This window comes from Metopolophium dirhodum, chromosome 7, assembly GCF_019925205.1.
Source record: "Metopolophium dirhodum isolate CAU chromosome 7, ASM1992520v1, whole genome shotgun sequence".
Taxonomy (NCBI): Eukaryota; Metazoa; Arthropoda; class Insecta; order Hemiptera; family Aphididae; genus Metopolophium; species Metopolophium dirhodum.
This window is the reverse complement of record NC_083566.1, coordinates 22,750,114-22,777,969: the sequence shown is the minus strand read 5'-3', so window position 1 is coordinate 22,777,969 and position 27,856 is coordinate 22,750,114. Positions and strand designations below refer to the sequence as shown.

Sequence of the window (27,856 nt, the reverse complement as noted above, 5' to 3'; positions counted from 1 at the left end):
AAAATGGATTCAAAATAAAATATAATATAATATTATTAACAAAAATTTATATTTATGTAATTTATAATTTTCATTTATAATAATATTATGAAGATATACCTATATTATAGACTATAGTATTGAACATAATTTCATATTGTAATACAATTTCTCAAACTTTATGATTAAATATAGCATCATTAAATCAATATGTTATTATAATACCTAAGCGATAACGCGCTAATTAATTTTAAATTTAATGGATATAAAATAAATTAGAAAAAAAGAACAAATCATATCGCTCTGATCGTACAAACAAAATGATTTGAGAGTCGACTTGCGAGGTCACAATGTGACGTCTGTTCCTCTTCGGACGTGAATGAATATTATTTCCGTGCACGTGGTTCTCGTCGAGTATAGATCTATCACGGCTGTATAGACACATTGTAATAGCATTATGTACAACAGTTAGGTACTATAGACGTGAGACGAATCTGACGTGACGATCAGAACCCGGCAAAGTTCACTAGCGCCCTCGTGCTTCTCTGCAATGATTTTTGAGTACTTCGACAGGGATAACGGACCTCTGAGCAGACGGAATTCACGAGGTTTTCATCTTCGCCCGTACCAAGTCCCGTCTCGGTACCGTAATTGTAAGCCTCGCGGTATTGCTTCAGTTTGTCTCTGATTGGTTCGTTGTTCTGGACCACGCGAAGCGTCTGCAAGAACTTCAACACCCTGTGGAAAGACCAAAATATGTATTAAAGTGGATTCTCGCACGTGCTGCCCACATAGTGTTATAATATTCAAGTCTGATAAATAAATTAAAATTGAGCTGGTTGTTTTAACTTAAAAGTTCACCACAAGATATTATTACAAAAAAAAAAAAACAATTTTAGCGAGTTGACTAGTTTTGTTAAACATTAATATAGATATCGCCCACATAGATTATTTAAATGTTTCATTTTGTAACATTTGATTTACATAATATTATGATTAATTGTATTTAACATAATATTATAGATGTTTAATTACACTTGTATTAAACAATAATCATATTATTATATTATAATTTATAAACAAAAAAGCACTATCTAATGAGGGTTGGAAACTTTTGACCAGGGATATTCATTAATAATTATACGAATAATTATATTGTTGAAGTTATTTAAATTTGTTTTAAATGTTTATAATTCACTTTTAAATCAAAGGTATACGAAATGCATACATTTTTTTACTCATTGTTTACAACAACCCATAACGCTGGTGGCGTTTTTCAAAATAACACATTAAGTGGTTATATACTTTTAACCATTGTTGTTCAATTTTATCTTTAGATTAATTTCTTCAGTGCTTTGTTTCAAAATGCAACGTCTTTTATTGTGCAATTTTAAGCTGTTGATAGTTGTATTTAACATTTATCCTGTTATTATATTATCTTGTTATCTAGTTCCATATTTCATTCTCTATCCCGTTGTTTTATGTTGCATTATTATTCTTCACTGTTTCGTATTGCAGTAGTTATCTTGTCGGCATTATAATATTATTTGTAAAAAAATAAAAACTTCCTAATATACATACTTCCAAGTATTATTCGTTAGTGGTTTTAAAAATATTCATTTACGTAAGTATAGTTTGTATTCAAATTATTTGAACTTTTTACTCAAATATTTCAAACTCGTTTTTTTTTATATGAAAACGTTCAAACAAAAAACTTTATTTGATGAATTTAATAAAATTAACAACTGTGTGGTTGTAAAGAAAATTTTTTTTTTCGAAAATCTATAATGTACATTTTTTTCATTAAACTTACTTATAAAACTTTTATTATTTGAGTTATTTTCCAAGTTTTGAGCGATTTATACCATGTTATAGAATTTATTATCCATCAAGAATATTTATTTTTATTTAATTTTCAAACTATACTAATATGTTTCTGTAATTACAATATATCTCCAGTAAAGCTGAACATTAAATCAGTTATTTTGCATTTTAAGTAGGTACGTTATTGAATTTTGATTTCAATGTCTTCTACAGTTCTACCATACTTACTCACTTCAAATGTGTATACATCACACCCCCAAATGATATTTAACTAACAAGCTACACATTATAGTGAACACATCAATATTTTTCAAAACAGTTGACGTAAGGTAATATTTCATGACCTATATATTTGTTTATCGTTATCAGTAAATTTGCCTTTCACTTATAGTAAGCCACTTACACATATTATATTCATACTTAATTCATAATATTTGGAATGTACTAAAACGTCAAAAAACGTCAGGTTAGGGTTTATTTTATTATGACTAGGCTATATTTCTTTTTTTTTAATTCTATAATTCTATTAATTACTGTCATGTACTGATGTACTTTATCGATTATGTCGAAATTTTGAAGTTAAAATTTTTCAAAACAATACATTTTTATACAATTTCGACCAAAATTATTTAGTTATTAAAAAGTGAAAATATATCCAATCAGCTATCATAGTAACAAAAATACTCAAGAAGTATATAAGGAGAACCGTAGAGTTTTATTTAATTTACGTTTTCAAAAATTCAAATTGTATCAGTGTTAGCCGTACTATCATATTGTATATTATAACTATTTTACTGAAAAAACCCATTGATATTTAGATTATATGGTTATACATATTTTGCATGCTCGAAATCTAATTTAAAATTCAAATTTATTTTACTGTAAAGAAAGTCATTATATAAACCAAATAGGTAGGCACATACTTAAATAATAATTAAATTATTATCTAAAAATTTATACGTTTTGGTTACGAAGATATTATAATGGTTTGACATTATTTTTGTACAAAGAAAGCTTTTACAATAATCATATTAAAACAGCAAATATACTCAACACCAGTAAAAAATAAATATTGGACTCTTCTATAGTTTCATTTCTTTTAATAATAAAACTATGAACAATGCTTGGGAAACATCCAACTCCGCCATTCAAAGGTACTTACAAATACAAAATTTAAAAAAAAATGTGTTTGTGTGTTTACTAGATTTTATAATATTAACTAACATATGTATATTATCATCGTATACTCTACGTACCAATTTGGCAATACTTTTATGTGTCACTGATCAATCTGGCTAATAGGTACTTGCCACAATTGTATTTTCTTCTCATAAATTTAATATGTTTTTTATATTATTTGGCTTTTAACTATTATTCTATTTATTTCATTAACTTATTATTGTTTTTATTCCTTACAATTTATATATAATTATATTATCTTACCACCTACGTTCTATAGTCTAAAAAATTCAATACAGGATATTAGAATAACAATAGATACTATAAGCTATGCATAATGCAATAATGTTAAATATTATAAGTTATAACTATAACTCATTTCTATGAAACCTAATAAATAAAGGTATATCGTATAATATATTATACCTATTGATTTATTTCACATATCAACAGTTATAATTTTTAACCATAACATAATTCATTCAGTTATATACAATTAGGTTTCTTTAATGTATTCGGGGACAGGAAAAAAAATAAACAAATGTTTGAAGTTTTTTAACATTAAGTATGTGTGTGTGTGTGTGTGTGTGTGTGTTCGTGCTTTACATCCGTAGTTTACCAAATAGATAAACGTATTTATTTTTTTATGTTAGGTATTTCATGTTATAGGATACTAATTTTCCTCCAAATCATTTAATTTTAACCAATTGAATCAAAAGTTGTATTTATTTATTTGGAACATGAAGTTTTGATTTAAACGAGTTGTATAAAATAACTTCAATCATAATATTATTAAGTCTTAATTTAGTTTTTATTATTGTTAAATAAGTTATCACGGTGCATGTGTCTACAGTTATACAATTACATTGAAAACATTGATGGTAAAAATATAAAAGATTCGTCAGCATTGAGACAGTGAAGCTAGACCACACAACCTCATTGTGTTTCAACTATAGAATTAAGCTATTTAAAAGGTTCTGCTGGATTGCACTTCTCTATTAATGGCTTTCAGATAACTAGAAAATCCAATTAGCTGGAACTATTGCAGTAATTGATTGGTAGTTCGAGTATTCGGACATTAGATATTAGATACATTTCACGATTAAATAAATATCTATATTCACATTAGAGGTTTGTTGGCAAAATTATTTGTTGCCCCGAACCACTGTATAATATATTAATTGGTAGAATATTATAATGTGTGGTGATCGATGAATATAAATTATGAGAGTTTTGACTAAATTAAACACCAGCTACCAGTCACAACCCAAGATGATCATACAAATTAATTATCATGCAATTTGAGTTATTATAAACATTATAGGTTTATAGTGTACAAAAATATTAATTAGATTAAATTTATTAAAATATATTGATTTATATAATATAATATAGTCTATTAGTATTAATCTATATTAAAAATTTTTTTCTTTTTGTTCAAGTTATAAAAAAAATAATTGTTAGGCATATTATGTTTGTGTCATACAAAGAAACCAAATACAATGCAATTTAGTTCATTCGAGATTGGGTAAGCCAATAGAAGCGTCTTAAGATTTAAAAATTAGAAATTTAAGAGGATTTTAGTCAGTAAATATTCAACAAATATATTATAATACTTACTATAACATAGTTTTATTTTACGTCTCCTATATGGTTAAACCATTTTTAGAAATTATTTAGTTTGAAAACAAAATAAATTATAGTTACCGTTAATAGGTACATTTGAACGGTATTTCGAAAGTACTTTTTAAATTTTAAAAAGAAATTTGTAACCATTTTGTGGACTTTCACTAATGTTATTGATCATAGAAATACACAAGAATAACTCATCACTTGTCATGCAGATTTACTAGATTAGCCATAATTCACTACACATCCTTTGTTTGAATCACTTTGTTTATATACATATACCTTAAAAAGTATCTACTATTCATTCGGATATTGTCAACTCAGCATGCTTAAAAATAATTAAATAATAACTTTTCTCTTTCAATCGTGTACACAATATATTATACTATGTCCTTAAAATTCACTTTTAAAATTATGAAGATATTACATATTTCTCTTTTACAACTCTATTATGATTGAATTATCCTCACCCTAAGCCTAATTAACTTCTTCCAATATATATATTCAATAAAATATATCAAGTGAATATATTATCATATTATTTGATTTTTCTTTATGATTCAGTTTCTTTTGTGACTATATTAAACTCATTTGTAATTAAAACAATACCTACATATTATATATGTAGAAGTGTAGGTATATTAGGAGCTGTCGGTAATGCGAAAATTCCATGCAAATAATATCTCATTAAAAAAATATTTTAAAGCTACAATAATATAAGTTATAACACATTCAAATAGCAATTATAGATAACAATTACATGAAATGTATTTTAATGATTTTAATGTTCACACAACTATCAGAAAATTAATTAGTTAACAATTATTATTCAAGAAAAATAAGACAAAGCTACTATAGTAGATATCATACAGAATAATTCACATACTCTCATAATATGAATGTTATTCTGTTTTTTTAGTTATCTAATATTTAATTTATTCTTATCAAGACATTTTTACGCAGCTCCAAAATGTATTATAATTATTGTATCAAATACATTAAAGAAAATACTTATAACAAATAAACATTATACACTTTAAATATTCTCATCTTGACACGTTGTTTTATTATTCGACGTGATTGAAAGTGTCCAATTTTATACGTCGCGTATTTATTTAAGCTTGAGATTCAAGTTTGAATAACTTTGATATTTTCTATTGGATTTTTTTTAATAGATTAGAGGTTATTTAAAATATGAAGTTAATTCTAAATAATGTTACATACATAATTATTGATTCATATTATTATTTTCTAACAGAAATAATATATAAAATTAAACTTTGAAGTAATTTCATGAAAATCAAACCATCTCTCTTGTTTATAATTTTCACAATATATCATAGTAATATGTCGATACTCACACAATGGGTTCTAACGGATAAATTGTTTCTTTAAGTACATATTATTACAAGATTAAAATATGAACGTAGTTCAATTGTGGTAAATATTTACATTGCACGGTGATTATTCATTTTTAATATTTAATATTATTATTCTCATTGCGTTTCCAAATGCTTCGAATTAATGAAATGTTAACACAATCATACGTCGTGTCGTCTATGCACATTGAAACAATTTTTTTTTCTGTGGCCGACTTGGTAACATTATTGACACTTTTTATACTACTTGTGCATTATTTAATATAGCCGGTCAATATCAATATTATATTTGAATGTCAATATTTTAAATATGGAACAAAAATCATCGAAACCTTCATTAAAAAAAAAAAAAATACAATGTAAAAATGTCACCAACGAATCCAAAACAGTGCAAGTTATAGGATAACTATAAAAGTGAAAACTCATTCGACAACAAAACATGCTGTGTGGCACTCGTCGGGAGGTTCTTCCTCCGATTATAAAAGACGATTTTCTACCGACAGTAGAATTTATTTAATTATCAGAATGGTATAGTATTTCCTATGCAGCCGCCATAGTTACTATAATTTTAAATTAGAAATGGTTTGATTCTATATACAGGTGTATACAGGAATAAATATATGTCTATAATGTGCTGATGGTGATTGATATTGTTTGTAAAAAAAAAAAAAAAAGTAAGGAAATAAAACATACGACTCGATGGAATGATACATTTTACCTATATAATAAATCGTTGTTATCAATATATAGTAAAATAAAAAAAGTAAAACGTCATTAATTATACACGGTTATAAATCACAAAATTCAAACGAAAAGTAGTTCATAATACCTAATTTAATGATTAAATTTTACAATTTTAGTTAGTTTCGAGTGAAACTGCCTAGTATTCTTAGTAGATATTATTATCTTTATTTCCCACAGGGTTTTTATACGTCGTACGTTTAAAAAGAAATTTAACGTAAAATTTGTATCCGTCATATGTGTAACTGTGTCTGTTTGTATATTACAAATACCTACATTTTTAAATAATAACTAACCAAAAATTGTTTCCTATTCAAATGTAATATTATTATTCTTATTATAAAATCATCAAAACACTTTCATCTAAGCCATTCTTTGATTTACAAAACTTCACTACCACATCATGTATTTATAATATACTTACACATATTTTTAACACAAAACAAACTTAATAGTATTGATAGTAGGTATACGTTATATACTATGAAAATTTAAATTTATGATTTAAATTTTAATCATCAGTTTCTAATTTATTCTCTAACAGTCAACTTAAAAATAAAAATATAGTATATTTAAAATGTATATAATATGTGTTAAATATTTATAGTTATTCATATATTTTCATTTTTTTTCAACTCTGTGTACCTAGCCACGATGTGTACCCTAAACAGCCAAAACGAAGTTAACCCCAAACCAATATATACATGGAGGGTTCAAGTCTGAAAAAATGACCACTCGATATACACTTTACCAGACTAGCATTGGCCCCGTGGTAGAGTTAAGACGCAACACTCATCTGTTTTTTTTTTATACAAAACCATATCTACAGATTATTTTGGATTTTCAAAGGGTCCATAAATTATCGGTAACTTCATATGTACCTAATTAAGTTACAGTGATTTACCAAATATTGTAGTAATTATTGAAATAGATTAAAAAAATAGGCTGAAAATAATTATTTTGTGTGCGGTGCCGAAAAATAGAGACATGACAGTAGTGTAGCTAAATTGCATATATAAATCGCCGTGTGCTCATAATTTAATTTTTTTTATTAAAAAAATTTAAATAAATAAGTTATTCCAAAACAATCATACCGATGGATAGTGCTGATATGGTAACGAATAGTGAGTCAATTGTTACAAATCGAATTAAATAAAGTATTATATTAATAACCCATCCTTAATTATTGCATCACATATTATATTTTAAGCATACATGCATCAATGATGATAACGAACACAAATGTTCGGTGTATAATCTATTTATAACAATAATATTATTATTCATATAGTAACTAGCCGTTATAATAATTTTAAATTTTAAATTTTAAGTTGTCAAAAGTTTACAAAGTTAATTACGATATATAGTAATTGACATAATATTGAAATTGGTTTATTGAAATATAGTACGTCGTCGCTATAACTATTTGAAATTATATTTTTGAAATTTTTTTTTATATTTTTGAAATCTCTGAATTTATTTATTTAGTAAAAATTTGCTTTATGTAATAATAACAATTCCTTGTTCACATTGAGAAATAATATTAAACATCGTATGAATATTGCATAAATTAATATTAAATGTAATATAATTTAGGTGCGCATGATCGATTTCAATAATATACTATGGCTAATACGTTACGTTTTTGAACTACACTACTCAGTGACTATAAGCCTTTGTGAAATCTAATATATTTCAGCCATCAAGAGAATGCTGTGACAATTACATAATTATTTATAATACTTTTAGACGATTAGGTGCAGTCTGAGCATTTTAGTTTTCCTATTTATTAAAATAATATGTGATTTATTATTTTATTGTGTTTTCATTCAAATCACCCTTTTTATTTTGATAATTTAAAATAATGTATCTGAAACATCAAAAAGAAACTGTCATAAATATTTAAACATTGCGTTGTACATTTATAATACTATGGTTTTGTTGAAATAAAAAAAAAAATTATCGCTTATACGTTTTCAACAGTATTTGCATTAAATATGATAAAAAAATCGTGCTGAAATTGAATATTATTTTACATTGAAAAATTCTAAATGTAAATACAATATTTTAGAAAGTGGAAACGAAAAAAAATATCACTAGAGAAGTAAGTTATTTGTGTTGCCTGTTTCGTATTCAAACGGAGTACGTTTTACTATTTAACAATTAAATATTATATTTTACCAAGTACCGTATATACAAAAAACAGCTAAACAACATGTAATTAAGGTCAAAACATATTACACACAATCTACTTCTGTAGCCTATACTATGAAGAATAATGTAATTAAGGTCCTAAAACATAAACCATAGTCCATTGGTTTTAGTGTTGTAGTCGTGGGCTATTTAAAATAATTACACACCCTGATAAGAATCTCGGAATAGTAAATACATATTATAATCTTACCATATTATACGTATTAAAATATGCATAACTTGAGTTGACATTTAATTAAAATAATTTATATAAATGTATTTTAGGTTTTAACGGGTTAGGGGTGGCTTTTAGTTTTCAAAAAATATTTTTTACTACAGTCATTTATTGTTATGGAATAATTAATCTTAGTTAAAAACTCAAACAGTTTTTTTATAAATAACTGATCCTAAGAAATATAGAATTTATTATTAAAACCAATTAAAATATAGTTAAATAATATTTCGCATGATTACTTATAGAAGAACAAAAATGTTTTGATTTTTTTAAATATCATAGTATTTCTATATTTAATTTTAAGTAATATTTTAAGTGTTATTTATAATTATATTTTTTATATTTTTAAAATCTAGGTGTGCATGTATAAATCGTACCAAATCCAAAATTTTGTATTTGTACAAACCAAAATATCAAAATCTATAAATATAATACCAAGGATCCAAACCTTGGTAACCATGGTAATGTGCCTATACGGTATTATGATGGCGAGCTAACTAAGCTACCGGATTTCATATAATAACATTAAAATATATATATATATGTATTATACACATAGGTACACATCACAACTATCGAACTTACCAAGACACCTGTTGCTTGTACTCGGATCTGGCGTCCCTGACTCCTAGCTGACAAGCCAGCCGTTCCATGCACCTCTCGGACTCGAGCAGGTTGCTGAGCACACTCTCTAGGTTGTTCTCCAGTGCCCTGGTGGCCGCGGGCGTCGCGGATGTGTCGTTGGCGGGCTTTGTGGAATCCGTGGCTGGCATCATCATCACCATTTGTGGCTGTTTGGATGACGTGTCAAGGCCGACAAACTCCTTCCACCGCTTCCATAGCGGCTGCAACAGGAGGGCTGCGGGAATTAGAACGGGCAGCGATAGGACGACCACAGCCAGCGGTACGACGAATAGCTTGAGCATGAGCGCCTTAACGGCCAACAGTATGGGTATCTTGGCCAGGAACAGAGTGGCTATGGCCGCCACCACAGACTTGACCAGGCCGAACTTGGCTGTGCTTCCCGTCTTCAGTAGGTCGGTCAGTATGTTATTGGTGAACGGCGACGGACAGGACACCGACGTGGCTGCAATGGTTAACGGAAACGGTCATTATTGTAATTGTTTCTATTTATAGATTTTTTTATAGAGATTTTATTAAAATACATAGTATATCCCTACAGCTCATCGCTATTATTTGTGCACCTCATGGATAAATAACAATGCTGACAAACGCAAACCAATCGGATCGAATTATTTTATTTTATTAATAATAAAATGAAAGTAATATAAGAATTTATTAATTATAAAGTTAAGTCGTTAAAACAGTTTTAAAACTCACACCCTGAAGCATCTCGTTAATATCTATACGCTTTTGTGATATTTGATGGTTGGTGATTTTGATTCTATTTACAAATGATTTTTATTTACCTAGGTACCTATCCTACCTTATTAACCTATCTATAATTTTCTTAGTAAATTTGGCTTTTTAAATCATAACAGGAGGTAGAATTGAAAATATTAAGTAACACACATTGCAATATTGTATTCATCATTAAAAGCTCCACCCAAAACTTTAATAAAGTAAGTCAATCTATATCACTGCTGGTTGTAGTTCATAATAAATGCCTATAAAACTAAGACTATCAGCTATTTAATATAAGTTTAAAGTAAAACTAGGATTTTGTTTATAAGGTTTGATGAATAATTACTATTCATTTAATAAATAAAAATTAATTTTGAATTTGCCATAACCATAAGATAATTTTAGACAATACGGAGACTTTCACTAAATTAATCTTACCCAGAATTTAATTAATAAGTCGATTTTTTTAATAGCTGTAACTACACCGAGTAATTAAAAAAATGATTTATCAATTGACTTGAAAATGTTTGAATTATAATATTTAACTATATTTTATATTTACGACTGAAGAAATTAGTCAGATTTTCCAGGTACCCATTTAATATACATGCTGTTATTTTGAACTAGAAAAAAATATGTTAAATAGTGAATTTAATTATTAACTATTATATTATACAGATCGGTGTTGATACAAGAAGATTTTTGAAAGTCGATTGTTATTATTTATGTTCCAACTACCAACTATAGTATTCTTTGATCAGATTACGATTTTAATTTAAAATAAACATTGATATTTATTTTTATTTACTTTTTTTAGGAATAGTAAAACCTTTACAGATTTTATATTTCAATATATTTTATAATCATGTTTTTATTAAGAGTACCTAAACGTGAATTATTCGATCGAATTTAATAATTTACTATAGTAATATAATGCAATATAGGTATTCGAGTGGTGACTAATGTACTCAAAGTATAATAATTTATCATGTAACAGAATCACTAAAATGTCAAAATCATTTATTATGTTACAAACCCATTTCATTAGTAATATACGTATTTGTAATATAAACATTTCTTTGACATATATATGTAACCATGTATCCACCATAGGAACGAGCACGGCAGGCGTAGGTTAATGGCATTCCACTGCATGGGCACTTTTGAGCCACAGCGGGCCCGCCCGACCGCGCTCGTCCCCAAGGCGAGTCAGTCGTTGTCAGTCCAACAGAGCCTCCACAAATCCGTGTATTTTGTATTAGCATAGTGTTCAAATAAAGTATAGTCGTTAACTACCTCACCGCGTGTTTTATTTATTTAGTTGTGTAGACTTACATAACAATTATATAAAATATCTAACAATGTAATTATTATCATATCAAGTGTAATAAAAACTTTTGACGATTCGTTTCCAATCAAAATAATATATAAAATCAAGAATCAGAAATATCACAAAAATGTGTTATGTCCGCAATATATTTAATAAAAAAAAATGTTAACTGTAATAATTTCCTATAATTATTATTGGCCGAGTACAACTTTAAGATAGGCAGGTAAATTATATAATATATTATGTTATGACGTAGGTTGTAGTTACCTATATGTTAAGACGATTCGTATAATTTTGCTTTGAATATGTAGGTATATATAATATGATACTGTAATTATTTTAATTTATGGTGCGCCAGCTTTGAGTTTCTGGTAAATGCGTATGACGATGAAACCAAGTGAAACTTAATTCAATTACAATTAATATACAAAGTCGGATTAGTGGCCGTGCAATTTTGGGACGCGAGCAAATGGACGAGAATCTTGAATTGAGCCGATGAAATAAGCTAAATGGGGAACCTAATAAACTCACCTATATAAGTAACATGCACTTTAATTATAGCGTTGACGATGAATTCATTTAAATAAGTTCGAAACTTCCGAGGCTCGCGAGGCCGGAGGCAAGGTATTTATATAATATTATTATACTCCAGTGTGGTATATATTCGCGTTGTAGGACAATAGATACTGAGGTGGCGTGACGTTAAATCCGGCACGTAACCGACGTTTAAATAGTGAAATGTCAGTGAAAGAACCAGAACTTTTGCCCACGGAATTAATCGGCAGGTGCGATTACGCCCCTAAATTCGGGCAGTGACTTTACAAAACTATTATTGTTCGGGCGCTCTGCAGTCGTTGTATAATATTATTATATTATAATATAAACCGTTCACCATCCTTTGTCTTTGGTTTAAAAAAAATATCTAAGATAAAAAAATAAAACCCATCAGCCAATGCGCCTATACGTCTCTGACATTTGTTTAATATAAACTGATAACGTGCACGCGCCTTCACCTGCAATAATAATATGTATTATAATTATACTATGAACTGACGTTGAATATATGAACATGCGATATATGCGTACAATAAAATATCATATTATAATATTGTATTATTGTCTTAAACGATATGTTATTAAGCGTCGACAGCCGCGGCGCGTCTGTCAGTGTTCCGGTTTTCGGTTAGACAATGTTTAATCAATTTCATTATTGTAAGCGTATGAATAAAATTTCTCCCGCCTGTCCGTCCAATGTTGTATTAAGATAATAATATAAATCATAACTGGCGCACGTGTATTGTACTAATATTAATATATTATTATTATCATCATCATAAATTAGACGACAGCCGAGTATACGAACTTATATTATATCGTACAGGTATGTATATGGCCCGAGTATGTGCGTGTGACGCTAAGCTTGCCACCAACGGTTAATCGAATTATCACTATTGCTTTTGTTTTTCATTTTCGTTTTTATCGCAAATGGATATATTATATTATATATGTAGGTACGTAATAATAATAATAATAATTTATACATTGTTGTTTGGATCCCGTGCGGGCACGCTATAATTGGACCGGCCAAACTATACGCGTTACAGACATAATGATATTATACAATGGGAGTTAATTAAATTGATAGAGCACGGTCGCGGTGCTCGGGGACTCCACAGATTTCTCTTTCCTGCGATGACGTCGATAGTATACCCATAATATTTTTATATATTTTTTTTTTTATATATAATATAATATTAATATACTACCCTCCGTTCCAGCCACCGACTCACGCACCACGATCAACACACACACACTCACACACCCACATAAGTCACGGTAAATCATCGTGAATGTCTGAATCGATCAGTCGACCGTGTACTTACAAAATGTATAATATTATTATTATATTATAATATTGTAATATGTATTATAGTGTAATAGTATTTTTATGCGTACACCGTTTATGTGCGTCGTCGTCTACTCCGATGCAGCCGTACAAAAATATCATTTTTCACGCACCTTTGAAATTCGTTACAAATTGCTGGTAACTACCTTTATTGGCTGTGCGGTGTTCGCGCTCACGTTTACTCGATAATAAGCGTTTATGCATGCAATATTGTATTTTTCATCCGCACACCCACGTAAAACGAAAAGTCATATTTCTCTCTCACGGTTTTCATATTTTATTTTCCAGTTCCTTTACACGTTAAAGGCTATCGACGGCGCTCCACTGCGTTGTTTAGCAATATAATCGTAAAATGTCAAATGAGTTCATAAATATTATAAACCATAGTGAAGTGCAGTGATCATTTAAGTAAAAAATATATAAATATCATCAATCGTATATACGCATATTATAGTCTACTTTGTAATAACTTAATAATATACACTGTCTAATAAACTGAGCATGGTGTATACTTTGTATTTAAGTCTGTTTACCTACTAAATGTTTGATCATATTATTATCGAGAACACTTTATAGACATTTATAATAAACGGAGCATCGAAAGACAAACACAAACACTACAACCATATTATGCCCTTATATGGTACGTTCTATATAAATATATGTTTTCCGTACCTAGTTGATTTCATAGAGAGTTGAGATTATTATACTATTTAGGTTCAGATTTTCCTTAAGAGGACCCTACTCATGTATTTGTTGTCTCCGTCTTACACACGTACAACATAGCTAATTGTTGTTTACTAGTTTCAATAGAGTGCTGTTAGTTTTGATATAAGAGTGAATTTACTTATTATCAAACTTTTGGGTAGGAACATTATCTATGCTCAAGCTTTTATTCGATATTTTAATTTTCAAGCGAGAAATGAGTATTTTTAATTTGTGATTTTTCACATACCCATATCTTGCTCGAAAATTAAAATATCGAAAAAATTGCCGACACTTAAGCACAGATAATGTTCTTATCTAAATTTTTGAGAATAGGTCAATTCACTGTAATACTAAAACTAACAGCTAACAGCGCACTATTGAAACTAGTGAACGAAAAATTACCATATCGTACGTTTTTAAGATTGAGACAACAAACGCATTGGTGTCTGCTTATATTGTTACATAGTTCGGTAAATAAACCTCATAGTTGAATATTATAATTAATTTGTTTTGAATAAATCTCACATAAATTATACCCACTATACTGTAATAACGACGCATAAAAAGGAGCTCATGCCAAGATTCATGAAAGTTATACATTTAACTATATAAGCTTTTATACAATATTAACTGCATAAAAATGTTTTATTTATTCTGCTTAACATAAATCCAATCACCTTACAACATTAATTGAGATGAATAAAAATAATTATTTTATTTTTTTATATAAATAAGATTTTTATTTCAAATTCAGATTTATTTTAAGCATAAAACGTCTTGTCATATCGTATCATTGTACTATAAGCTACGTTAAAGATATGCAAATAACCAAAAGTTGTAGTTATTGGTTTTATTTTATGAAGTCATATTATTATTTTTCAAAATAAAAATCCGAAATTGTAATATTTATAAGATTATATTACACTTAACAGATTTCTAATATATTATTATTCTACTAGTTTAAAATGCATTCGAGAATCGTGTAGGTTTTATTTTTATAAAATTAGATATTGTAGCAAAAAAGTAAATTATTTTCAGAGCTTCCCATAATAATTATTTGTTAGTAACACCATTTTTAACAAAAAGAAAATGTGTCAAATACTGAAATGCCTTTTGTTAAAGAAAAAAAAATAATAATAATAACAAAATTATAAATATTTATATATTATATTATAATATTATTATACAATATAATGTATATGCACATAATTTTTTTTGTCGTCCCAAAGCACAATGATTTATGGACTTAAAGGATAATCCATTTAAGACTTTAATATCGTCATTAAATGTTATTTAATTTCATATTTGTAAGTAGAATACTTTGAGAAAATTATAGATTTAAAACACTAATCATTATTTTATCTAACTTTAAATACTTGAAGCTGAAACGATTTATAAAAAATCAAAATGATCCATTTTATAATATGATACAAGAGTATTACTTATTCGGTATTAGTCATTACCCATTACCTACATATTTTATCAGAAATATTGAACTTTCACAGAAGGTTTCTCAGTTTTATCTATACATATTATATATTACTTCAACCATAAATGTATAACTTAAATTTGAATTTGCTTAAGTTAATTTACATACGTGGATAGTAGGGTGTTGCGTAACTGGGTTTTCTTTTTTTCGTATCTTCTCCATATCCAGGATAATATGATGGACTGTAACCTGGACTGGAATAAGCACTCGACGGATTGTCAGCTGGCGCAGATGGTTCAAAAGTTATTTCTAAAATTGATTAAAATTGTAGTCATTTTTCACACTAATAGTCTCACATTTAAAGTTTGTTTTTTTTTTAATAAATAATAATTATAGCCTAATAATGTATCTATGGAATATTTAAACTATTAGAAATATTATAAAATTGGGTAATAATAGTATGTTTGTGATTTCTTGAATCGAAATATTATAAGTAATATACATAATAATAATATGTAAGACATATTAAATTATAATTAATGCATTGCGCATTATGTATTGTTTTGTGAAGTTCAACAAACCGTTTTAAAATCTATGTTTGAATCTCATATTTCTATGTTGTTATTAATATTTGATTCAATTAGTATACATTTTTTGGAATAAAAAAATTGTCGGCAAGTAGGTAGGTACCATTAAAATATTGTTGTACAGTATAGTAGTCGAGTGCACCTTATCATTGAGTAGATCACTCGGCACTGTAATGGATGTATTAAATTTGAATTCAGTGATAAATCATTGCATACGAAAAGGGATTCTAAACTGCCAAACGGCCAAACGGTGACTGCCTGTCAGCTCATATTATTAAGTGTATATTATATTATTACCATAGAAATTATGTTGCTATAATAGTAATTTATTTTAATATAAGAGATACGGTATAAATAGTCAATAGTTAAAATCCGTTTAAATATTTTGAAAATTGTATCCCATTTAGTAAAATATAAGTGTATATAGGTACTTAATAATGTCAAGTCCCTATGAATGTTTTTTTAATTATAAAATGCATCATTGTATAATCAATACATTTATCCCTTCAGAATCTAAAATGAGGAGAAACCGGGCCAAGTCAGCTATAAAGATAAGTTAACACACATCAAACTCGAGTTTTAAAACCTTTGTTGGCCACGATACAACACCGCCTGGCGCCTATGCATCAAACATATTATGATAATCCATTATCACACGTTAAACTAAAATTGAGTGTGATAAAATTCCTTAACGTTCAAATCATTTTTTCGGTGAATAAAAAAACCATATTTTCTTGTAGGTATATCAAATAACAAGTTACCAAAATAAAGACAAATCTACAACTAAATGATATAATAATATTGTGGAAATTAAAAACCCAACTTTTTTTCAAATAAGTAAATTAATAATAAAAAAATCAAAATTTTAAGCTTATTGATGTAGCAAATTTGAGACAAATTGATACGAGTATTTGTCATAAATCATAATTATATAATTTGGATGACGGGTGAAGATTAGTTTCACAGATTATTTTTAGTTCTATCAATCGTCAAATGTTACAATAAATGGTACCTACATAAGAAACGATAGTTATTTAATGCAAGTTATTTTCAGAGTTATTACCAGATAGGAATATTATGTCATATTTTTACATTGGTTTTTAAAAACAGTAATTATTCATGAATAGTTTCAAATTACCTAACATTTTTATTAAAAATATTTTATTTTTAACTGATTAATCTATGTCTCTAATGATATTATACATTTTAAGGACTATTTATTTTTAACGATTGTGTCAACAAACCCCGTACTTTGACACAAATAATTTTTTTAATTTTAATTTTTGCACTTAAGTTGGTTTATCATCAAGACGATTATTGAGTACACTTTAGAAGCTTTTATCCATAGTTATGAAAAGATATAGGCACTGCAATTGAACATTTTTAAAACAGAATTAAGTTGGTTGAAAAAATATACATGAAAAGTGTTCTATAGCCTTACGGTCTTCTCTATTGAAATTCTATGGACATTATACTATGTTTTTTAAATATATCGGAATTTGTAATGTAATAAAATTGATTTGATAATAATCTCAATATCCCAATTTTTATACTTGATGATTTTTTACGAGCTGTAGTATTTCAAATATTTAATACGTTTTATATATAGCATGCTGTTCCTCGAGGTCACCCGATTCAGTCATTGGTTACACATGTATAGGATTGAATAGAAGCTTGTTTGGCTTCTAAATAGTTATTGTTTATCCGAACCAAGAAATAAAATACATTTTTTAGCACTATGAAAACAAATAATTAAAACTTTCCCTCCTGTGAATCGGTGTGGATCGTATATGTACCTACTAATTAATTTATGTTTTTTTTTTTGTTATCGATCGCAGTGAAAGTCTTTGATTTACGGCAAAAAAGTTGTATTTACATAAATGTAGACAATACACACAAAATCATTTGTGTTTATCTCGTTTGTTCTAGTTAGGTTTTGTTATTTTTTTCGATGACGCATCCTATTTTGTTTTACAATACCACTGTAATTACTCCTCTGCAGCATTTCTGTGTACTTAGTCCGTCCCAGAAATACAACATTCTTTAAGAAGAAACAAAATACTAATAATAATAATAACAATATAATATAATCTTTTATGGTGACTGTCATCCGTCATTAGGGGAGAGTTTATATTTCTAGGACATACACAATTGTGTTAATATATTCATTGGTGTATTATATTATATTTTCACTCATATATATTTTTCTTTTAATGTATGTTTACAGTTATCATTTTGACTTCATATTAACCTGTTGTATACCTATTGTAATATAAATGATCGTGGTAAGTGATCGTAAATATAATTTTCACATTTAAATTATCTTGTTTTAATTTATTCACACAATATCGTATTATATTTTCCCGAAATTGTTATTGTTTAGTTCCTATGTGTTTCCACTCATAAATACACAATTCATAGGGTATTCATAAAAAAATCACAAAATCTCTAGTTAGTTCATCGTAGATGGGTAATTTATATTCTGCATTTGTTTTAAATTCATCTTCACTTTTAAGACAATCATAACATATAAGAATATAAGTCCAATATTTTAGTTAAAATAATGTATTACGGACTCATACACTCAGTATAATATATTATGCGGATTATATTTTCTATGATTGAAAAAAATATGTTAGGCTAAGATTCATTGAACTGTTGAACAATAGTATTAGATAACCGCAAGCCAACACACACGACTTTTATACTATATTTTATAATTATTACATAATAGAAAAGCTATCATCACTTCGGTGTATGGTTTATCTATATTGTACCTGATATTATATTATATTACTATAAGTGATTAACTATTATATTATGAGCCCGATTAACGGTCGTTTCTGTTATTTATTTTTACATGGTTTGTTATTAATATACTCGAATATCAAAAGAAAATCCCTTGTACTGACAACTGACACGACGTGCCTGCGCGGTTGCTGCAGCAGGTTGCTAACGTAATGTACAATGTACCTACCTACTTATTCGCGTTTCACTGCACTAAAACTTAATACTTACCGTGTTCTAAAATATTTTTCAAGTCTGGAAATTTATGATTAAAATGTTTAACATTACAATATACCTACTTTTGAAGTTTTGATTAGAATTCCAATATGTATTTACTATTTTTTCAAAAATGTCAATGATTATTATTTCTCATCTAAATAATAAATCGTTATTATTTTAAGCAAGTGAACAAACTACCCTTATCTGTGATTTTAATTTTTTTGATTTATTATTTTAATTTATTGGTTTTGGTATTTATTTATTACAGACTCGATAGTTTTTTTTTTTTTTAGCTTTAATGCATGTAGCCTTGTAGGTATCCATTAATCATATTGTGAGTATTCAGTTTAGCCGTTTTATTGTACCTGACGACCCGTAACTGGAGCTCGGTGGCCCGTAACTGGCTGGATAGTTATTGTAACCATAAAATTCTGGACCACCCGAATAATCTCTGCTCTGCGGTGACGACGATTCAGGAGCTGGTTCGGATGTCCGGCGTTCGGGAATCGTCTCAGACGCGCGACGGTCGTCTTTCATCGGCATAAAACCCACAGATCCTGTTTGACCGGAGTTCGGATCGACTACGCTGAACTGCTGTTGCAGAAGCTGCTGGCAACTGGCGGCCGCCAATAACGCCGCAAACACTGTCGCCACTTGGATCATCATCGACACAGTCCTGCAAATTCAAAATTGTAAGTCCAATACGTTGCAGTAGGTAGTATTATTAAAATATAAACCATAATTTTAATAATATAATATCTAATATAGATGTTATAGGTACCAGCAACGTGGTCGGGGAATCGTGTTACGATATTTGTTATCTAGAGAAGGTTTTCTATCCTCATAGATAAGATTTCCGTAGCTTAGAGCACTGTGTATGAGGTATTTTATTACTTATCGTGTAGTATAGGAATATACGATATAGAACCTAAATGCAAACAAGAGTAAATCAAAAATGTATACTGCTTGAGTAAATAATTCTAAATTTCTTACTTTGGATTTATTTTATTTAGTTAAAAGTAATATGATATTTGGGAATTGTACTTTTGTATATTATTTAAATAATCAAGTTTTCTCAAAAATAAAACAATTTTGAATTTTTATTATTTTCCATTCTGCATTTCCACACGACCGAGGGTAAAAAATAACGAGTCGTGTATATACCAGATAAAACGAAGAAACGGTATAATTGAATTGCATAGAAAAAAATATTTAAACTATTAAAATAAATTGTATTCTCTTTTTTTATTGTATACAATTTGAAAAATAAATATTTCGACTTGATCGTGTTCGTTTACTTATACCACCGAAAATGATTAGTTAATAATTTATCAAGTAAATAAATAATATAGTCATAAGATTAGATATAAGATAATACAGTCATTATACCTACTACTAAAAACATATACATTCAGTTGGTAAATAATGAGAGTTTTATTTTGGGTTTGTATTCGACCCAAAGTTTGAATTTCGTTATTTGTTCTGTTGTATACTTGTATATTATAATTGTATTTAACATACATACCTACTGTGATAAAAAATAAAATAAGACACAGACATTTCCGTAATCGTATTATGCAACGATACACGTGCGTCTTACATTAAGGACAATATAAAGTCTAAACGTTTTATAATTCGTTCTATATAATTTAAAAATTATAATTATTATCATCGTAAAAGACAGGCGAAAGTTGATTTGAAATGGGTTCAATCGGTGTATGACTAACAACGATTATACCATATAGCATACCATATAACATACCATTAGTATACCGTACTGATATTATTATTGTTATTTCTATAAAACATATTATTGTTGTATATCCATTTTAATTGTGCCGATAGTACCTATACCTATCCGACTGCAGAGCGGTTCAACAAAATAACACGGAAAACTGTCACTATACGGTTTGTTGCGTTCTTTGTTACGACGGTTGTTTTGGCAAACGTATAGTACGTGTTCCAGTAGACGTGGGTATAATATGATGCTACCTATATGTAGAATAATTTAAAAGCCTATTCGCCGACGAGCTTGCGCTACAGAGCACACCGAAACCAGCGTGAACTTTTTAAATCGATTTACATCGTGTATCGACCCAATCAACACATTTTACCTATCGTCTACTACATAAAGGTATAGCATATTATTAAGCATGCCAAACATTTCACGAGCGTATCGCCGAGGGGCACATACGCCGCCGTAGGTACGTAATAAATTATCTGAATTTCCGTAAAGGAGCATATATTTACAATATATGGTATGGAATAAGAAACAAATAAACAAAATAACTACCGGCTTAAAACGTCGGTTTTGGCTTTTGAGACAGAAATTCCTGGCCAAAAAATGTGTATATTATACAGGTTTTAATATTTGATAATATCGTTATAACGGCGTGCGGGTGGACAGCTATTAATAACACCCCATCAGTGTTAAATTTCTACGAGTACATCGATGACTAGAGGAATAAAAGTTGTTATTCACAAATACTACATAATATATTATCATACATGTATGTAAATATTATTGTACTTAGATTCAAATCGTTGCGATTTACCAAATTTGAAACTACTTCTCATGTTAACTATATGAGTAACAAATAACTTTTGTGCATATATCCATACTTTTCCATAGTTTTAAACTTTTTTAAACTAATTTGCTTTTATATTTTTATCCTGAAATTCAGAAACACGTATTACGTAAAGTGAAGATAATATTACTTAGGTAGGTATATAGTTTTCGAGTACATCAATTAGTGGTGTTTTGATACTGAAGTGTTTTACAAAGAATACTCCTATATTCCTCCGCCAGACAAGATTAAACAATATATTATTGTAATGTTTTGTATAATATAAGGTTAGGTAACAACAATGTTGTTATATGCATTAACAATATTAATATAATTACACTTTAAACAATTGTCAGTCAGATACGATTATCTTAAATAATAAAACTAAACAAATTGTTTTGATACACTGCAGTTGTTAGATCAATATGATTGAATAATATATTAAAAGTCTTAATAAGATATTATTTAATAGAATAAAAGAACCAACTCCTATAATTATTTTACGCCATATTAGTTCAGGACAATTTAAAGTATAAGCTGCAAGATCAAAGTCACAATGGCTGTGGACTACACTATATACTACATTACTACAGTATAATATTTAAAACAGTGGCGATGCGGATTCACCCGAATGACCTAACAAGAGAACTTTTAAATAATATAATCAGACCTATTTTCCTCTCGCATGTCCATCGACATATTATATTATAATATTGTTTTATTATTATTTGCGACGCGCGTTTATTTCTGGTATCTCAAAGACGTCCACTCCACCCACCCACCCACCTACCCATCATTTGAACGCACAACGTGTGTTAAGAACGCAAATTAAGATTGTACATAATATTATACGAGTAAACCCGAAACGACGGGACGCACGTAGAACACACGCGAGCACGTTCCGATCACAATATCATCATTCGGCCAAAAGTGTTCTGTTGTTTTCACTAAACGGATCGTTCGTCATCACAAGAATGAATAGAACAAAAACAAATTTGAAATCTGCCGAGCATCGCCGAAGCCCGCGCGGCTCTTCTCCATTGAAGCCGCTGTATGAATAAAGGCTGATTTGTCATTGTTGTCATTGATGTTATATACACGCGGCGACCGTTCGACCGGCGAAAATCTCTCCGCGGTAGTGCGGCGGCGCATAATATTATGATAATAAATTATGTTATTATATTAAAATATTGGGACGCGCATAGAACAATAACGTCGCCGGTGAAGAAGTCTCCGGCATTGTCTCGGGCTCGCCACCGCAGTGTGCTCCGTACTCGACAGTCGACGTCCACACTTTTAGAATATATTGTTATTATTATAATAAACGGTATAGTAGTAGTATAAGTATAAGTCTGTAGTCGTAGTATTAAACCATAATAGAAGACTGCGGAAATGTGATGCAGTCCAATGAGCGTAAACAGTCGTACACGTACAACTGACATACGCGAAGTGTGCAACAGTTGTAATTGGCGGTCGCGAAATGGCGAATAGCGATCGTTGATTAAAAAAAAGAATAATATTATTTAAAATTCTAAACGCAACCACTAGAGCTTAGACAAAATATTTGAACCAAGTGTGGCTGGTTATAACTCGTTTACTAGAAAGCTGTCTGAATTACGTATAGGTACTCAAAATAATATTATTAATAATAATATCTACAAAATAAGGTACTTATTCAAAATTAATTTGATAATATTATACAGATTTCCGATAGAAGTCCATCACTAGGTATACCTAATAAAACATAACAATGTGCTGCAACGGATACTGGCAGACTACAATCGACGCAGAACACAATTTATATAGTTTATACTAATACATATTAGTAATATATATTTAATACTAGCTCGTGTATCATAAAGCACGTAAAAGCTGTATGTTTATTGTAACAACTTTTATTTGATACAAAATAAACAATAATACATAGGTAGTAGACAGTGGGAATTTTTCTGTAAGTAAAGTATATATTATAGTATTGTATTTGCGCAACTGCATACTAATATTTTTGGGGATGCACTAATTGTCAATATCTCACATACTTGTGTGGGTTTCTCAACTTTAACACTCCTTATAATAACTTATAAGTATAATGTGGCCCAATCTATATTTATGTACTTGCTACTTCCTACTTTTTACTTTTTTTCTCTCTATTGAGATAATTTACTACTCATGTTTCAATATAAATAATACTAGTAAAACAAATATATCTTAACAAAATACAATTCTAACATAATTTTTCTTGAGACGTTGGGGAAAAATATTTACATTCTAAAATATTTGTAAAATGAATAATGATGATGAAAAAAGTAAATAAATATTTTATGATAACAAAAAAAGAGAACATAGCTTTTCATTACATGATAAAACAAAATATGAATATGAATGTCTTATAAACTTTCATTGCGCACGTCAATACGTCAGAATCAGTCATCTTTAAATGTTTTAAATGCGTTTTACAGCAATATCTGGTTACTTAAAATAATAAACTTATGTTTTCAATGCATCAAAAACAGATATCAAATAAATATAGTTTATGTTTTTTTAAAATATTAAATTATTTGTTCAAATAAAAATTGAGAATATCATATAATTTGTGTTTTTTTTATAAGATTGTTCATACTTTGTTATTTATACATTATTTATACATTACTTTTTTTATATATACGTAAAATATGTGAAAAAGAAGTTGTTTACTCAAAGTATTTTCTACATCAGTTGTAGACGTATTTAGGCAACATAACCATGTTTAAAGGAAAAATAAAATAAACAGAATAAATGTCAAGATGAATAAAACGCTCTTTGCGGCTTAACTTATAGACTACGAAAAGGGGGATAAATTATTGATCGTTATATTGCTTGAATAAATAATATTATTAATTATAACCGCCCTTCAGAAAAAAAAAAGATTATTTTAATTAGAGTATTTTTTTATTTGTAATTAATACTAATCGCTATTATATTGACCCATTTATATTTTAACAAAGCAACCGTGTAAACCAATATTATAATATACCAATATATTTTTTTTTCCAAATATTTAGGCAGATGTTTATATTTTAACATTTTAAAATTATGATAAATATTTTAACAGAATCATGTTTTCTGATACATAGTAAATTGATATTAAACAATAATACTTGAAATATATAATACTAATAATTAGTTGACTACTATGAGAAAAACTTTTTTTAACTTCTTAATTTATTATTATATTACAATAGTAAATGCTGTTTGGTTTTAACCGTTTCAGGTATATTTAATATAAATATTACATAAACAATTCATTGATAATTAAATTGTATAATTCAATAAAACTTAAAAATGTTATCATGAATATATCTCAATGCAGTTAGAATTTTTTTTTGTTTCATGGGAATAATTTATAGAAAAATTAACAAAAATAACTTTTTATTAATTTGTTTATTTTAAAATTATTCGTTATTCGGGAAGGTACTGAAAACTTTTTTTAATTTAACCAAATATATATATTTATAAATTAAGAAAACGTTGTGATATTTAAAGTATGTTTTTTTATGATACATAAAGACAGAAAACTCAACCATAAATGAAATTATCTTCCCTATTACAAATAACAATAAAACTGTAAAATTAGACACAGGTGACTGCGCTATTTTTCATTATTCGACAGGTACATATAGTTTTAATATTTATTTTGATTGTTAATACATATTGTATTAAATAAAAATATTTTAATTAAGACTTGTAATGAGATTAAAATATTAATTCATTAAACCCATTTCCCACAAATCATTAATAAAATTCACTTTTTTATATTTTGACATTTTTTTTTGTGTACAAAAAAATAATAAAGGAAGATATAGAAACCATTCATAATTTAAAATATTATTTTATTGAATGAGTTAATGTTAAATCTACATTATATTATTACTTTTTTACTAATTTTTTTTTTATTTTTTAAAACTTATTAGTTTTTTATTATTATGTATTTTATAAACAATAAATATTTTATACCATTGCCTACGTAAAAAACACAGTACTTTGAGGTTCTATACTAGACTGTCATAATGTATAATAATTAACATATAAACTGGGTGAATCACCAAGCTCATTCTAATTTTTTCCTTAATGAGAGAATTTAGTAAAATTCTGATTAATAGAATTTTAAGTATTCATTAACATAAAGACCATATTATTTTCAAATACTGCTATATTTTATGCTATTTAAGGAGTTTCATACGTTAGGGGTGACACATACCTTGGTTTTTTCCACACATTTGTTTAATCTATAAATTGTTATGCTGATCATTGTTTTTTCAAATGTTGATGATATAAACCAAAATTCGTACAAGTAATTTTTTAATTATTAAACTTTATGTAAGTTCTACGGATAAATAATATTATGTTCAAAGGCTATGATAATTTGAAAATTATTGAAATTAAAATTAATAATTTATTATTAACTTAAAGTAGGTATACTAAATAGTTAATATTACTTTGTTTTTATGTAAAACCATTGATAATGATTATTATTAATATATTATACAATTTAATAAAGAAAAAGTTACTCATCTGAATTTTGATTCAGGTGCATCAACATTTTCAAAAATGATCCGTTTATAAATATACAGGAAAAACGGTGGATATTATTTTCAAAAACCTTTAAATGGTGTAAAATTTTTAAGTACCTATATATGAGAATATTATGTTTAATAAGTTACTATTTTAAAAATTCCGAAAACTATAATTTGAATAAATGAATTGTTAATAATGATAAAAGGAGGGTGAATTTTTCGTATGGTGAATCATTCTGTGTATTATTTAAATACAGAGTTTCTATAACACAAATAACAAATATAATATTGGTATATATAATATGAAATTAAATTGGTATCTTAGCTAAAACTATAAAACCGGAACTTGAATGTCCACGTGATATTCCAAACCACAAATCCATTAGTTTAGTACTTATGCTAATAAATTAGTTATTCCAGTAAATATAAACAATGAACCTATGTACATTTATATATAATATGGCCAAATGTGGAAAGCACAAACATTAATGTTTAATGACACTTTTATTAACGTTAAACATAGTTTACCACGTAAAATCAATTGATTATTAATAGCTAAGTAGTAAAACTAGGTACCTACAACACTGTGATTGCAGTACGACAAACTCGTATCGTAACAAAATTCTTTTTTTTTTTTAAATTTACTTTCAACCAACTGAAATGAACAATAATTTACGTAAAATACTCGTCATGGGCCTACGCAATTAATTTCAGGATATTTATCTGACCAGATGTCCAGATGCCATTCAGTCGAAATCTTAAAAATCGTAGTATTGCGTGTTTATAATTACCTGACTGCGATGTGATTGAAAGTAGTCACCTCGAAAAGGATGCTTTTCGTAACTCGATTGGCGTCAACTGGCCACTTGGCCTATAGCACTCGATGATACAGTTTTCTTCGGTCCCGCGATTGAGATTAAATGTCCGGTAGCAAAATAAAACGAAATACGAAAACTGGATTTCAATTGTTTACGGTCGGAATACGAAACCCGGACGAGAAGTTTTGGTGGAGCGTTTGCGATATTTTACAGGGAGCGAACTATGACCGTGGTAGTGGTTCGACTTTATGCGGATGCTGTTGCTGTACGACTCGGACGCAGGCGACGGAAGCCATTTACTGATACGACCTGACTCTGGTGATGGGCATGTGTATGTCCTGTGGTGACCGGACGGTAAAGCTCGCGGTAACACACTAACGGCTGTGAGTGCCGTCCACTGCTGTTTTTATCAACCGCCTCGCCCCGCG

General features: G+C 28.2%; 1 protein-coding gene across 2 annotated transcripts; it reads right to left on the bottom strand.

Moving 5' to 3' along the window:
- Positions 1 to 27: 27 nt before the first annotated feature.
- On the bottom strand, positions 28 to 27,856 carry LOC132949374 (uncharacterized). Of its 2 annotated transcripts, XM_061020232.1 has the most exons (5): positions 27,402 to 27,847; positions 19,856 to 20,166; positions 16,066 to 16,206; positions 9,745 to 10,246; positions 28 to 717 (listed from the first exon to the last, which is right to left on the bottom strand). In XM_061020232.1, the coding sequence occupies exons 2-5, from the start codon at positions 20,154 to 20,156 to the stop codon at positions 486 to 488; spliced, it is 1,176 nt and encodes a 391-aa protein (XP_060876215.1). In that variant the 5' UTR covers positions 20,157 to 20,166; positions 27,402 to 27,847; the 3' UTR covers positions 28 to 485. The 2 variants fall into 2 exon arrangements, with proteins under 2 accessions (XP_060876215.1, XP_060876216.1); XM_061020233.1 differs by lacking the exon at positions 16,066 to 16,206 and having other exon boundaries at positions 27,402 to 27,856.

What these genes read in the sequence shown, in the direction of transcription:
- LOC132949374 (XM_061020232.1), bottom strand. Translation starts at nt 20,156, where the DNA reads ATGATGATCCAAGTGGCGACAGTGTTTGCGGCGTTATTGGCGGCCGCC. An exon ending in CGCAACACCCTACTATCCAC is followed by an intron (nt 10,247 to 16,065) that starts GTATGTAAATTA and finishes TAACCATTGCAG; the next exon opens with CCACGTCGGTGTCCTGTCCG. An exon ending in TACAAGCAACAGGTGTCTTG is followed by an intron (nt 718 to 9,744) that starts GTAAGTTCGATA and finishes GTCTTTCCACAG; the next exon opens with GGTGTTGAAGTTCTTGCAGA.